General features: G+C 40.8%; 1 protein-coding gene across 1 annotated transcript; it reads right to left on the minus strand.

Annotated features, from left to right (window-relative positions):
- Positions 1-394: 394 nt before the first annotated feature.
- ipo7 (importin 7) lies at positions 395-15,610 on the minus strand. Its single transcript, XM_088296574.1, has 25 exons — positions 15,366-15,610; positions 12,988-13,069; positions 10,948-11,101; positions 10,347-10,505; positions 10,122-10,278; positions 9,259-9,348; positions 9,066-9,166; positions 8,908-8,992; positions 8,691-8,825; positions 8,370-8,469; positions 8,213-8,289; positions 7,949-8,065; positions 7,424-7,513; positions 7,105-7,270; positions 6,849-7,009; positions 5,700-5,828; positions 4,564-4,630; positions 4,315-4,440; positions 4,103-4,200; positions 3,934-4,029; positions 3,629-3,849; positions 2,923-3,131; positions 2,450-2,656; positions 2,246-2,362; positions 395-1,582 (listed from the first exon to the last, which is right to left on the minus strand). Exons 1-25 carry the CDS (start codon positions 15,447-15,449, stop codon positions 1,485-1,487), a joined length of 3,126 nt encoding a protein of 1,041 aa, XP_088152700.1. The 5' UTR covers positions 15,450-15,610; the 3' UTR covers positions 395-1,484.
- Positions 15,611-16,385: the final 775 nt, after the last annotated feature.

The following is a 16,385-nucleotide window of genomic DNA, read 5'->3' on the forward strand; positions in this document are numbered from 1 at the left end:
CGACACAAAAGCAACTTCCGACCTGATAGTAGCATTAGAAGTGGTTTATGGAATACGTATATCAATTTAATTGTGGCTTTAATCTATAAACGAAATGCCAAATACGAAACACTTTACTCTGTATTGTGAAACTATGCAAGAAATTTCTCCTGCTATAAACAACTCAATTAACACGTAAAATAGTGATTCACCTCTATGTCAGCCCTATATTCAATTTTGACTGTTTTACATAACATTACAAATAAACAAGGGCCATCGTTTTCCTATTTCTACCAGTCTACGGAAAGGAGGAAGTACAATAAGTTTGAAAACTGGTTTCGGGTCAGGTTTGTCAACAAACAATTGACATTCGTGTTCATGCAAAGGTTTCTACTAATAAAAAACATGCTGCGGGTTACTCATTGGCCATCGGTCCATTTTAATTATTTCAAATACTAGTGAGCATTATTTTTATGAAGTCAACTTGCTATATTTGTGCCAGAATTTGAATACAAAAGAAAAATAAACAACAACATGGCTGTGTAATGAAACACGGTGGTACATACATTCCCTTAGCTTTGTTTTTAATATGTTGTTATATAGATGGTTCATCCATACACCAACCAAATGCTTGAGACCTTCACGATAAGTCCAATTGTACATGCTGCAGTAATGTAATCAATTGTACTTTTCAGTGCTCACAAATACATTTCCTGTAGCCATACTGAACACCAAGAACATTCTCCTCTTGCAGAAATCTGTCTCCGAGTTGCCCCCCGGATCCGTTCTATATGCAGACAAGCAGCTGTCGCCACCAACTTACAGCTGAGTTCATTTTAAATAGTCTTCAATTCTTAAAAAAAAAAAAAACTTGCAGTCTGGTACAGAAGGCTAGGAGACCTGAACAATATGAAAGTGCTAGTCATTAATTTACAGAGATCAGGCATCACATAGCGCTATGAAGTATCCAATATGCTACATATGAATACAGCTGTTGACACCTTATAAATTGCCTCTGGTTGCTTTTCAAGGCTACTTGAAAATTCAATAACCTTGGCTTGTATGTACATAAACCGGAGCGTTTATGCTGAAAACAAACAGATCACCACTACCAGAGGTATAATCTTATTACGGCCATGTGGCCAAAGACAGTGATAATGTAATATTTAGTCCCATTATCAATTTTAAGGTTAATCCACCAATTTTGTTTCAGTGGGGCGGGGGACAGGAGGAGAGCTGTCATCGTGACAGCCCTCTTCACTCGACTCCAGAAGACAGTGTTGCTCAGAGCATTTCCTGCTCAAGTTCTTGGTTTGTTTTCCCCAGCCATTGGTTGCATTTTGGTTGCTCTCCCGTGTCTTCTCGTGCTATTTCCCCCGTTTGATAAGATTGAAGAATGACTGAGAAGAACCAGTTCTGGAACCACTACTTAAGGGAACAACACAAGCTTTTTTTTTCACTTCACTACAATCAGTCACAGAGTAATAAAAAGTAGAGAGGGTGACTCAATTCATTCCGGGAGTGGTGCCTCCAAAGTCAAAGCTAGGTGGCACCACTGGCGCTGTGAACCTGTAGCCGCCATGTTTCTCGATCATCCTGGATTCTGAAAGTCGGAAAATAGAAAGCTTAGTGACAACAAGGTGGAGTTATTTCCGAGAAAATAAGCATGTATGCAATCCACGGTTTGGTATACTTTTAAGTCCAGGGAAAATCCATTGCCTTGTAAAGTTATGGGAAAAATAAAAGAACAAGAACACAAAGTACAGAGCTCCAGAGAGACACAGATACAGTTTTTCCCTCTCACTACACTGGTGAGTCCTTGTGATCATACAAAGGCTCGGAAGGTTACAGGCTTGTGTATTTATACGATTTGCAGGGCTTAATCTTTCAGACAAGTATAATGCAACTGGCAGGATTAACCAGGTAGCCTCACCGAGCCAGAGGTGGGCCGGCGCCGGTTTAGTCGACAAAACTCCAGCCCATTAGGACTTGTTTTTTATCCTTATCTTTTCTATTTTGTCTCAAGTCATTATTTTATACAAGTGGGTTGAAAGTCAAGTCACGGAATCTTACTCAGCACAAAATACAGGTTAGCGTGGTCAAATATGTTTTATAACAATAAACTGGATATTTACAGTTCTAAAAATATGAAATAAATGCATGTATATATTATTTAGAAGAATGCATTTTTTTTTTTAAATTAATGTTTGCATGAATGTTCACAGCTATTCTGCAAAACTCCCCTGAAAACGAACTGCGCACTCACCATGTGCTGCCCGTCTCTGGTCTGCAAGTGTGCCAATGTCAAGAAGTTGTTTGCCTTGTTCTTCATCGAGTACTTGCGTTAGTGCCTGGTACCACGCAGGGTCACGCGTCTGGATACCTGTGCAAGAGTGACCATAAATCGTGACGCATGCAACTCCAGGGAGTGAAAGCGATGCAGCCATTTGGATTCGAGTGGCCGTCTTACTCTGTAGTATGGCTTTAAAGATCTGATATTCGTCCACCAAGTTGTCCTCATCGTCCACAGCTGTAGTGTAGCCCTCGAGCGCCGTCTCCTCCGCATCGTCTTCCTCCCAGTCTTCATCGTCTCCGTCCTCTCCTGCCTGCTTGGCAAGCATCTCCAGGTATTCCTGACTTTCCTCGTCAATGTCGTCCTCGTCACTGCCCAGCTCAGCTACAAACAAAGCAAAGTTCTAAAACATCATTTGAAAGTCCAGCGTGCTCCCCACAGATGTACAATAAGTAGGGATGCACCGTTACCAGTAAAAACGCAGATTAGCATTGTCACGATATCAGTAGTCAATAATTTTTCTTGTACGCCAGCTTTTGTAGATTTTTTTAATGGTTCGATGTTTGTGGTTCTGAACATTTAATGCATTGATGTAACGTAATTATCAAGTGTTGGTCAGCAAGTAGTCAAATTTAAGTACGCAATCATACCATTATCATCATCGTCATCCCCATCGTCGTCGTCATCGTCATCGTCGTTCTCGTGCTCTGCTCGGCATGCGTATGCCCTCTTGAGGCCGCTAAAGAGCAGGATGGCTGCTGGAAGAAGCTGACCGCCAACTTGGTTGATGACCTGGGGTCTGTGTTCCAGGTCGATGAGAGCACAGAGGCCCAGGATGCACATCTTCCTGTCATGGAGGCTGTTCACAAAAACAGGCAGGAAAAAGAAAGATATTGACACTAATTATGCACGAGAAAAAAAAAAAAAAAAGACTGATCGTGCTTGAAATGAAGTTACAGATGACAAATGTATCCCACACAACATCCATCAAATGCGAATGACATCCAACCATTTTCTATCCTGCGAGTCTAGAAAATGTTTCAATAGAGATTTGAACCCTTGATTTTCCACTGCACGGTACCTGCTGGGAGCAATCATGATCTGTCAATTTTCCAATTTAATTTTGACATTTTTTCCAGTCTGAACAGCAACAGTAGAAGACAGAGTGGCAAATAATTATGGGAGTATCAAGCAGCAACATTTGGAACGAAGGAACAGCATCAAGACAAGGTAACGCTTTAAGGTTAATTTAACTGCATCAACGAGACAGCTTGGGGGCAGCGTCTTGCGCAAATAAGCATTTGCATGGAAACAACATTGCAAATTGTATGACCGCATTAAAAAATTCTTGCTTACCCGAGGAAACAGTCGACATCTTTGAGCCACTGGGTGATGAAATGATTCGTTATTGGCTCAGTGTTATTGGGGAATCGCAGATTCTCCAAAGTGTTGAGAAGCAAAGGCGGGCTGTAGTAAAGTGCGGCAATGGCCACTTGTAAGCACATAGTCCTCAGCTCACTGGTCTTCACCTCTCGCGTCAAACGCTCCAGAGCGGCAGCCACAAACAAGGGCACAACCTGAAATTGCAGAAAAACAATGACTAAAGCTAACCGTCGCTACTGTAAACCGCGAGTATAGTCTTGAAATGCACAAAAACCGACCTGGTCAATGCCTCGGCCTTTGCACTGCAGAATGATTACTTCCAGAAGCTTGGCTGCATGGCACTCGGGATCTTCACCCGGATCACCTGTCAGGATCTTGGAGGGGTCAAAAGCAAATGTTCACAAACACAAGTTGCTATCGAACTTTCGTTAGTTTGCAGCATTTTACCTTTTTGCACATGTCATACATGATTTCCAGATATTTGGTGTGCGAGAGGAGGGTGTCTGTGTCAACTGTTACATAGTTGTGAAGGAGAGGCATCATGTCTGGAATTGAAACGAGGGTTAGTCACAAAACTGGTGGCAACCATGAAGTAGAAAACATGAAACCCGGCATATTGGTGAGCATTGACGGGAAGTTGATTGTTCAAGGGGGTGAACCTGTAAAGTAGTCAAATCCATCCTGTTGGAAGACTTCATACACCAGTGGAAGGAGCTGCCACATTTGTGGTGACACCTGCTGGCAAGTCAGGCTGTGTGCCAATGACAGGATCTCCTCGTAAAACTCTGAAAAAAGATAAACAAAATGAAAACAGGTGTCCTCTCTCTCTCTCTCTACATAAAGATACTAAGCATGCAGCAGGGCGCAGATAAAATGTGGCTGAACAGGAAGAACTGGCCACAGCTTACCCATTACGTGTTGTTGTAGCACGGTGCCAATCACCTGCAAACAGATGCCCTCCAGTTGCTGTGTGATCTGCGTAAGTTTAAAAAGGCAGTTTTAAAACAAAAGAAAAAGAAAGAAAATCAAGACATGAGTGCTTAAATGTCAGCCTTAGAGTGTTTCATTGTTATATAATAAGCTTGCATGCAAATTATGCATCAGTCCTTACTAGAAAGGCTTTTTCTTCATATTCTGGTCTTCTAACATCGAAAAGGCTCAATTTATTAAGTAAATTACATTGCGGTTTATCCAAAAAATATTTACAAAAAAAAAATCTAAAAAAAATAATAAAAAACTAGTCTATAAAACCATCCATCAGTAAGTAAGAAACTCTGAGTCAATAATTGTTTAAATTGAGAGTTCTTAACCAGGGAACAAATGTTTGACTAATTCAGTAGTTTAGGCTATGATTTGAGATTAGCACAGTTTTTGAGTGGAAGATAAAGACTGGGAGGTAAATCTCAGGTGGTCACATCGATTATGAAGAAGGGAAATGCCAACATATTGGAAGTCCGACAATTGTTGGCATCTGTCACTCAAACAGTTTGCGTATGCTATAAACGGAGTGTGTTGCCATAGGTAATAATAGAAAGTATGTTGCAATTGTGAGAATGATGAGTTCAAATTAACTTGCAATATTCCTTTTCAAGTATGTGTGACATTTTAAAGTTCAGCCCAGGGGTGGGGCACAAAAGGTTGGGAACCACTAGTTTAAGCATTCATATATGAATTGGATAATTGTTGCTACTCCATCCGCAAATACAGATGAACACTTGGGGCTAGAAATGTTTAACCTTGATGAAACAGTCAAGTCTTTTCTGGAGCTCATGGCTTTGTAACATCTAAGCGTTTTGGCTTTAAGTGCTTGCGCAGACACATTGGCAGTGGGGCCTGGAACTATTTGTAGCTACTGCCTGAATGAGTGTTTCAGAACATAGCGAGAACAGAGCATGTTCCAATGAGTTGGTGGGCGGCTGAAGTGTGTTGGCAGAAAGGCGACAGCAAACTGGAGGAAGTGGGAGCGAGATAGGAGAGGCGCATGCGTGTGTGTGTATGTGTGTTGTGCATGAACCAACGCATTCTCCGACGTTTTTCTGCTGACCTCTTTGTGGTCCTCCACCACACTCAACAAGGTGTCAATGGTGTTGAGGATGCCCATAGCGGTCACAGCTTTGTCATCTCCTCCTTCTTCATCAGGCCCAGTCTGAATTACCTGGTTGAATGTCATTGCCTGGCAGAGAGCAAACAGATATTTGTGAACATTTGTTTGAATCTACTGAATATTTTGAGTATTGCTTATTTGATTAATTGGACAAAAAAATAATTTTGCAATGTATGCACCAAAATTTGCATGCGAGTTGCAGGTACATTCATTACATACAGTGTGGCTTTAAAAAGTGGGGCCTGCCTGGAGACTGAGTGACTTAGCAGTCACAATAAGAATAATAGTGTAGCGTAGGTTAGCGCCTGTGTTAGCGCCTGTCGTTCGCCGACGTACGTACTGTTGAGTGCCTGACGTTCTAATTAGTGGTAGCAGACGATACTAAATTAGCTGGCGATAAAAATCGTATGTGATGTTGCGATAGGTTTGTTCTACTTCGTAATGGACGCATGGCGCTTAATCTTTTTTAAGACAAACTTGAGACATTTTAATGCACTCTTTCATCATGGCTCACCGCCGTGGCGCCAACTTATTTCTACATGGTTTGATGTAACTGTCTGCCGTAAATTGAGAACTTAGTGCTGGGCTCTATCGATACAGCAAAGATGATAGAAATGTTATTACCGTGTCACTTTTCTCCTGTAGTGTCTATCGTCATGACAACTACAGTAAAATGTCAATAATAGGAAACAGACAGCTTGTTGAAAGGTCGAGGCAAGATCGGTGTGTTGTGGTTTCGCACCTGTCAGCCTCCATGGCGGTGAATAAGACGCACTTCTTCCAAGTATCGTTCTGACGAAGGGATTACGAGGACAGAGAAGCCATTCTAATTGCTAACTTTGTGTTATGGTGGAAAAACAGAATGAAGTGCTTGGGTGACTGAGTACACCTTTTACTGAAGTCAGAAACCGCATTCAAGTGGAGCGTGTCAGATTTTACTTCAACTTTTTCGTCAACCCTAAATTGCGTCTACCTATTTTTTTGTTTGAATTCATTAGGTCATTCAGACTGCCACCTTTTTTCGCTCAACTCAACCTTCGAGTCAATCATGTCTAGAGCTTTAAATAAAAGAAAAAAATAGGTGCTTACCAGGTGCTGAGTCATCTCTACTGCAATAGGCGTGACCTCCTCACTGTATTCACAGATCATCTTCTGTATGACGTTGGTGAGGTCATCATTTTCCGTCTCCCGGACAATATGCAGCAATGCCTGCATTACCGGCCGAATGAAAGGGGTAATGTATTCTTTGGCTATGGGAAGGAAAAAAGAAATGACAGTGACAAACGAGGTCAGGAGGACAGAAATGACTCCTGAATTGTAGACAAGAATCGTCATCTTTGATCACCTTTGTCCTGGTTGCTGATGAGAACCTGCAGGGCAATGGCAGCCTCCACCTTCACTGGCATCTCATTATCATTGATTAGACATTGGCGGGTCAGCTCCAGAGCATTTTGGAGGTTATGGTCACTTTTGAACCTCACCTCACAGAAATATTGAATAACCCAGCAGGCCTACAATAAAGTTTGGTAGGCAGGTGCATGTTAAAAATGGGACAAACACTAAATGGATGTCATGTAGAAAATACAGTGAGAAAGTATTCATTTCATTTAGAATTATTCACAGCTATTAACGCCCAAACCAAAAATGGTCACATTGCCACTTACTCTGGCTCGCATGTAGCCCAGTACACTGCGGAACAGGGGGAAGACGTAATTCTGCAGCATGAATTCCATCTGATCCTTATAAACCTTTTTCTATGGGGAGGGGAAAAAACAAAAATGGAGTTACCATGTTGCTAAAAGCAGAAGACTTTACACTTCATGATATTTGCATGTTTAGGATTTGTGCAACCTCCTACAATTTATTCAGAATATTTCATATTTATTCATTAAAAAGTCAAACAAAAAAAGCTGTAAGAGCTTAAACCCTAAACTAAAATTAAATCTGTATGAATCGATGATTAATAATAGAAATTCCGTTAAAAATATATAATAGGGTCATTCGGCGACTTGACAAAGTAAAATGATTATCAACTTTATCTTTCTAAGATACTTCTACATCAGTAAACTCCTTCAGAATTTATCAGATTGCTAGAAATCGACATTTCTAGTTTTATAACCACAATTTATGTAGCAGGAAGTTGGTGTCAGGGCAAGTCACTTTTATAAGTGATTTGGGATGCAATTTACCTTGAGCAGGATCTCAGCCAGAGAGCCTATCATGTGGAGGGCACCGTCTTTTTTCCTGGGATCAGTGACAGGATCAGTAAGAATCTGGTAGCAGAAGCCCATTGTCTTTTGCAGCACCTTAACAGAGTAAGACAAATGTTCATATTACGACCAAAAGAAAATTATAATTGGTTTTATTTCGCCATTGCAAACATTCAATCAACAACAGAACACTCACTGACAAATTCAAATCAGGAAAAAAAAAAAAAAGGCAGAGGAACTCACCTCCTTTCGTTTATTGCAGGCAGTAAAGAGGAGCGTCTGTGCGGCAGTCGTAGGAGAAATGAAGTCCTCGAATACATCTGAAGTGGACAGAAGTGAGCACCAGAGAGTCAATAAATCGCTTAAGGAACGACGCTGCCCGGAGTCGCCTTTTGCTTACCAAACTTCATGCGAATGTACTCATAGGGGTCCTCTCGCCAGCGCTCCTCATCGGCGTCTGTGTAACACATGAGGGGAAAAACCACATCCTGAATGATGCCCTGCAAGATAAAGACAGAAGGAGGTCAGAATCATGGTAGCGTTAAGAACTGAAGAATACACAAACTTTACCGTTTGTCTTAATATTTCTTATTGAGCGTTAAAAAATATTAACCATGGGGAAACCTGGTAGGGATGCACGATAAATCGAAATCTAATCGATGTTTGACCTTGTGCAATTAATTATCTTATCGCAGGTTTTATAAAGTGTTTCTTCGTGTACCTGAATGTGTGGTTTGAGGTTTTTCCATGTGAGAGCATGAGCTATCCCCTGGTTGATGTAGTTGAGCGTCTGCTGGAGTACTCGGGGAGCCACATATTGCTTTTCCTTGTACTGTAACAAGACTTTCAACAGCACCTAAAGCAGACAAACAAACAAATGCCTTTAAGGTCATTCGCAATCAACGAGAGTCGCATGCGTCTCAGCTTCTGGTGCGTACCTGCTGAGCTGGCACTGCATATTCCTTGAGGAAAAGTTCAGCAAACTCTGTGTACTCTTTGGTTGTGTTGCCTGGGCTTCCGTATCTACAAATGAAATGAACTTGGAGTGTCTCAAAGTCACACTATTGACATGTTAAGACTGTAATGAGATGTGTACCTTTCAAATAGCCGAGCTAAGATGTGAAGGGCCCACTTCTTACACTTCCACCAAGGCAGCTCGGGACGCTCCTCTTCATCAACCTGCAGCGTCTCCTGAATCTAAAACAGTCAAGCCAGTGAATCAAGCGGAAATACGCACATGCAATTGATCATTTGTCATTTTAAAGCGACATTGGCAATCAAGCTCTCACCTGGGGGACGTCCCGATCCACTACAGTCTTGAGAATCTCCATCCATTCTGTCAAGTTTTGTCTGTTGATGAGTTCCAACGGGAGGTTATACTGTGAACAAAAGAGAGACAAGTCACCGACAATTGTCACCCAGATTTGAACTAAATTGGTTTATCATTAACATAGGGCACTCACTTTAGTGTTGCAAGTTTAAAATTAAGCTTTTCCAGCACTTTATAGGTATGGCAGCAGATCTAAAATCGCTAATTATTACTTTACAACAATCAAAGATATTAAGACTAAATATTTTCAATAGCAGAGGGGGAAAATGCATATATTTTGTGGATTTTTTTGGTTCATGTGTACAGTAGACTAAACGTTTTAGGAATAAAATTGTATTGCCATTTCTCTAACCGATATTGCAATTTGTACAGCGATATTTACCAATGCCATGATACCATTAAAAGAATAAAAGCTATTCTCATAATGCAAAGAGGTTTTGTGAGGGAGCGGTTCTTAAGTTTAAAAAAAATACTTTGTCAAGTATAATTTTGTATTTGTGTAATTGTGTACATCAAAATGCATATTTTAAACCCCAAAATATTTTACATTTTGCTCTAATGCACATGTCCTTTGCACATAAATGCCGGATTATATGTCAATAAAATTATTGTCCCTAAGCAAAGCTATAAATTGATTCAAAACTAGAATTTTGAGACCCATTATTGTGGAGATCGGAAAACTCAGTACTCTGTGGTGAAAATGGCGCAAATATTGATGCGATGATAAATATTTAATATACGTTTGACATTGAACGTCTTTGTCATGATGATGTGAGCCGTTTACGTGTTTCCGGACAGAGAGCGTCTGCTAAATGGTCTTACCTGGAAAAGGGCATAGAGGATTTTGAAGATCTGTTTCTGTATGAGGACAGAGTCGGTGGAGTGGTCTGGGAGAAGCTGGATGAAACGGTCTTTCAACATGGGCATGAAGATGTGCATGGCGGCCACCAAAGGCTGACGTTCCTCGGGCTTCTTGTATCTGTTTGATATGGAGAAGTCAGCCTCGAGCATGACCGTAGCTTGCCGTCTGATGGTACACTGACTCACTCGTAGTTTTTCACCAGCTGGTAAAGGCAAAGTAAGATGCCAAGCCATCCTCCACTGTTGTCCGACTGAAGGTAAAAGCCGATTTTGTCCACAATGGTCGTCCACTTAGCAGGGTAGTCGTGCTTGATCATGTGGTGGATGCATGTTGTCAATTGGACCCTGTCCAAAGTAAAAATGGATAGGTTTGATGCGGAGTTGCAGAATATTTGACATTTGAAGCTTCAGACCTCCAAGTAGGAGGTGCACATGCATCCACCCTCCAGGGAAGCAGGAGTCTGACTAAAAGACTTTCAAAACGCAGCATTATAAACTATACTAGGGTAGCAGCAATGGAATATTTTCTGATTGGAATGATTATAAAATAATAATTAAAAAAAAAACAAAAAAAACCTGCATATTAGGTGGAGATATTTTGGTTTTCACGTTTTCCTGCAGAATCTGTCACTTTGAGTGCGTATGGATACCAAAGGCCAGGCCAGGCCTGGTGAGTGATGTAGACATCAGCAAATGTGAATTTAAACCATGACCAATTGCGGAGTCATTGCTACTACGTAAATTAGTGTAATACACTAAAAATGCATTCGTTCGCGTGAGTAGTCACCTGATGCGCTCAGGTGAGTGGATGATAGCCTCCACTATGGTGTCTCGAATGAATTGTCTGTCCTCATCGGGGATGTTGTTGACAGGCGTCTCTGTTGAAGAACCATCTGTAGCACACCAGTGCTGAGTTACCATGTTCTTAAGGTAAATAACACCTATAATGATAAGAATTAAAAAAATAATGTTAGAAGGCAGGACGATTGGCAACGGGTCAATGTGTGCAAACACCTAAATAATGGATCGAAATGTCAATACTTTTTATATCACAATTCCCTTCATCAAAAGACCTTTCCATCAGTAATTTATTTAGAATTCGACACATAGGTGGTATCACGGTATAGTATGTGCCTGCGTGGGGAGAGGGTCTCTGTGGCAAAAGAGGGAGGTTATTGGGCGGGGCGGGGCTTGCATGGGCTCGCGACATCAGACTGCTGACACAAATACCAACACTGTTGGCCGAGCAATCAAAATTCGGCTTACTAAAAAAGACCAAAATGGAAAAAAATTAACAGTGACTGCAGTGATTTTGTTTCTGCTTTTTGAGAGTTGACTGATTTAACAATTACAAAAAATGTTCTGCATTTTGACCATGCAAAAAACTGCTCCTATTCCAATAATCGGTACTCTCTCTCCGAAATTCTGTTGCCATTCCACTCCCGTATCGAGCGAAACAATGCTGCCCATGACAACCACCTCATCGATATTTAAGTCCACCGAGGACAGTTTTGATCCAGAGCTAATCATTTGAACGTAAATGTGTAGTGGGGAAAAACATTTTAAAACACAAATCTTTAGGGATGTCCCGATCCAATCATGTGATGGGAATTCAGGGGCGGTCACATGATTTTCATCTTATTATTATTATCAGCTTATCAGATGAAAAAACATCGGTTCTATTCATTTTCTTAATGTTAAAGGTCACCAAGTTACAAAATAATCCAACTGTATAAATATTTTGACAAATAGAATAGTAATAGTTGTATAGACAAACACGCACACTTCTGTGGCTCTCATGTCTCCTGCAGGTAGAGGCAGAGCAGCAGGTTTGTCCTCATAGCTTGTTTGGAGGGATCGGCAAACCGAAAGATACTCCTAAATAAGTCTGCCATGCCTGGGTTTGTCATTATCACTTATTTGGGGGAATCGACAGGCCGAAAGAAACTCCTTCTAATCTGCCTTGCCAGATTAAAAAGCCTCCCCACTAGACAGACAGGTTAGCAATTCCGATACATCCAAACTATGCAACTTCAAAAAGGTGTTTGACGGGTGTAAGCTATTTGGTGACAAATAAGTTTGTTCCCACTGTTGGCAATTAATACATTCATAAATAATTAGTGTAGTTTCTAGATAAGAGAAATGACACGTACCCAACAACTATGTAGCTATGTGGACTCGTAATTTTAGCATGCACAGGCCTATAAATAACGATGGAAATGTATCGTTTACCGCTGAACATCAAATGCACTCAAACATTGTGTGACAGCGTATATATACATATGGACGATTCCAACAAATAGGTGCCATTTGCGACCTCAGACAACTACATGAAAATACATTTTATAAAGCGTCCTGCACACTGATATGTACTTAAAGGATCTGGCCAGCCATGATGATAAAAAAAAAAAAAAACTAAAGGAAATATATAGAATTTTGACTTCATTTTCAGTGTTACAAAAAAAAAAATTGGCACTGATTTGGTCAAATGGTCCATATAATACATATTACAACATTCAGTGACGTATATACATGTTTGTATGTATATTTCTACATTAATTTGAGAAAAATTGGATGTGCACTTTTCTTAATGCACTGCCAAGGAATCAGATCGCGACTGTTTACAGGTTCGACGACAATGTGCAAGTAAATGGCTTTTAAAATCTTCCCACATTAATTAGCGGATTTTGAACAAGTGGTAATAGTATAACCTCAACTACTCTTGTTTCCTTTTCACCCAGCCCCTTACTTTTTAGTTTAGGTTTAATCCATAGTGTTACATTATATACAGCTGACAGAAGATGAATTGATAGCACCAGAGACTCACCTGCTTGTCTGACTGGCAAATCCAACTGATCAGTCATGGTGATGCGCAGTAGAGTGGATAAAAAATTGACCTGGGTGTGACCCTGTAAATTGGAAATGGAAATAACTCATGATCGGATACAAAAAAAATAAGAAATGATTTCATCATCATGTATCTATCTTCAGTACAGCATACACACAAGGATGGCGGGTGTGCTGGACCCTATCCCAGCTGACATTGCGCAAAAGGCGAAGTACATCCTGGACTGGTCGTCAGCCAATCACAGGGCACTCAGACAACCATTCAGTCACTGAAAAATCTGTCTTGTGTAGGTGGCACAAGACTGCTCCAAATGGTTTGTAGATTTCATTTCAGCACACCAATGCCATATTCTAATCTAAAAGTGTATAATTATGGTCCCATATGATGAAACCCATGTTCTATATTCAACTAACATTGCACTGCTCGTCACTACCTGGCCATCTTCCATAACAAAAAAAAAAAACAGCCCATGACTAAGCACAGGTCTGTATTTAGAAACTGTGCACTTGAGCAGGACTCCATCCTCCCCCAGACAACGTGCTTTTCGCTAGCTAGACAACTTGATTACAAGTATACAATTTCTACCAGCACAATGACAAATTTGGACCTGCTGCCAGCTGCTTTATGGACAAAATCACAGCTATGGTGAATCACCACCATGTAAAAAAAATGGATGTTCATTTATCAGGGAATAAGACAATTTATATTTGATGGTTACATTAGCACGTCCAACAATTCAAGTAAGGTTGTGTTACCCTCACATCACCAGCAGGAGAGAAGCGTTGCATGACATGCCAGCGCTGAAAAAGTAAAAATTGTACTATAACAAATCTTTATACGACCTGTATTTTTACGAGACCTCGCTGAATGCTATGTATGCAGTATTTGGCATTCCCAGCTGAAGTTTACAATAAAGATTTAAAAAGAAAAAACTGAGCCTACAAAGCTAAGGCACAAAAGCAAGGGGCCAAATTGGTTTATGTAAATTAGCTTGTTGTAGTAATTATACACATTTTAACACAAACTGTGCAGCCCTGAGTGTTATACACTTAACCTCTAATATGGATGTCTAGACTAGAGTACACACACACACACACATACGACAAATATCAGCAGCTGAGTAATTTTATAATAATAATTTCCATCCATTATAAGCCGCTTATCCACACGAGGAATGCGGGCGTGGGTGCCTATCCCAGCTGTCTTGTAATGATAATCAGCATAATAATAATAATAATAATAACAATAATAGTAAAAGAAAGTTCCCTGTGTTTTCAACATTGATTCCAGTACTATAGCTGACATTTTAGGTTTTTAATAGTATTGTTTCATTCAGTATTGGAGTCAGAATTTGGCCATTTTAACAACACTTGTTCAAACAATAAATCTGAGTGGGAAAAGAGAAATGTCTAGTGGCTATGGCTACGTCCACGTTTTGTAACAGAAATCTGTCTTCCGTGAAGTACTTTTATTAAAGTCAAAACTTTGACATCGTGACAGCTCTAGAACAGCAAAGCATTGCACAACACAATTTAGTTTCGTTATGCAACTACGTACACAAATAGAAAAGAGTCACCATATGGGATGAAACTAAATAACGACATTTGTTTATACAGCTTTTTTGTGAACAGTGTGGGACGCAAACATGGTTTTAAGACGACAGAGGAAGCCAACAATGCTTCTCGCTAACTTGGCGTCAACCCTACTTCGGTCAAACTCACGCATTCAAACACATTGCGGGACATCTACCAAAACCCGTTATTTTACCACGTTGGTGTAGAAAAAAAAAAGTCGGTAAAGTACGAGCTGTATTTGGCGAATACAAACTATGTCGACGTTGACTCATGTCATTGCTTCTAGGCTTGTCGGTGACACGTGAGCAACAGCAGCAGCTAAGTAACCCCCTGCTAACTTAGCTCATCGTTAGCCGAATACGTCCCGTAGTCTCCACTGTGTCAAATGGCGACGTTCCCTCGATGTTTTTCAACATTTTATTTACATGGTTTACGTTTAACTAAACATGTGCTTTCTAAGCTAACGTGTGTCTTTTGGTGGTGGTGGGACGGTATACACGACGAGGCAGCTAGCTTAGCAATATTAGCCACACAGCTGGCTCATTGAGCTGGCGAAGATACGAACGCCAAACAGTACGGCTGGGATATAAGGCGAGCTACCATCAACTTGGTTGGTGTCACTAAATCGTGAAATGTAACAGAGGGCCGCTCACGGCAACAAACAGAGTCCTGCTTGCGCGATCGTAACATCTTGATGTTGTGAACCGAGAACCGAGAACCGAGGCCCGATGTTGAGACCGCGCCATCATCAGTCACGAAAAAGCCCAAGTTGGAAACCTTTACCTCGCTGAGTTGTCTCTCCGCCGCCTCTCGCAGGTTGGGGTCCATGGTGCCCCGAAGGGCCTCGACCAAAACCTCAGGATCCATTTCTGGGTGGGGAGGAAAACAAAATGTTGCTTGCTTGGCTCGGATTTAGGCTATTTCAGATGTCTTAGCAGCTCCCAGGCACTGCGCACATGGACGCACAACTCTCCGGTTACCCGGCGCGAAAGGAAGAAGCGAATGAAGTACCCGGATAGATCAGCGCCAAATGTGTGCAACCAATTTCCGGCTGCGGTCGCACGCCTTTGGGACTTGTAGTTTTTATGTAATTGCAACAAATTCGTCAAATAATCGAGGTTTTACATGTTTTGCCCATAACTAACACCGACATACTATTAAATGAACCTATATCTAGGTTTTGGGGATCTGAAAACATTTTTATCTGTGTCTCCTAGTCGCCCATAATCCTAAGAAAATGCAGTTTTTCGACCGGATGACGGTTGTTCACGGTGAGTAAACTGCTGTTGGAAAATGCGCGATAGCACAAAAGGGGATGACAAATGACAAATTTCAAAGCAAATGATGTAATACCCTTCATGATGCCATTGTAAAGTGTCTTGTGAAAGCACAAGATGACACCTTGAAGCAAAGAACACTGCTGAAATCAGAGGTGGTATTGGCTGTAGTCGTAGGGCTTGATATGAGGATTGTGCTAACAGAAATAATTTGCATATAAAGTATATTCAATATTAATTATGCATTGACGTTATTTCTCTTCATTATTAATTTTTTTTTACATTTATGGCATTCAACTACTCCCACATCAACCGAATAAAATTATTCAACACAATACAACCAATACAATAGCACACAACTTTATTTGTATAGCGGATTTCACAACAGCTGGAGCTGTAACAAAGCGCTTTCCATATGGTGCAATGTAATTTAGCGGGAAATTAGAACACAATTAGGTACCATAAAACCAGGAGAACAGCGACACTCGTGTTGAGTCGAAAACTAAAGACTAAAATGTGTCTTAAT

Source organism: Idiotropiscis lumnitzeri, chromosome 5, assembly GCF_059441095.1.
Source record: "Idiotropiscis lumnitzeri isolate Australia: NSW breed Sydney's pygmy pipehorse chromosome 5, RoL_Ilum_1.0, whole genome shotgun sequence".
Taxonomy (NCBI): domain Eukaryota; kingdom Metazoa; phylum Chordata; class Actinopteri; order Syngnathiformes; family Syngnathidae; genus Idiotropiscis; species Idiotropiscis lumnitzeri.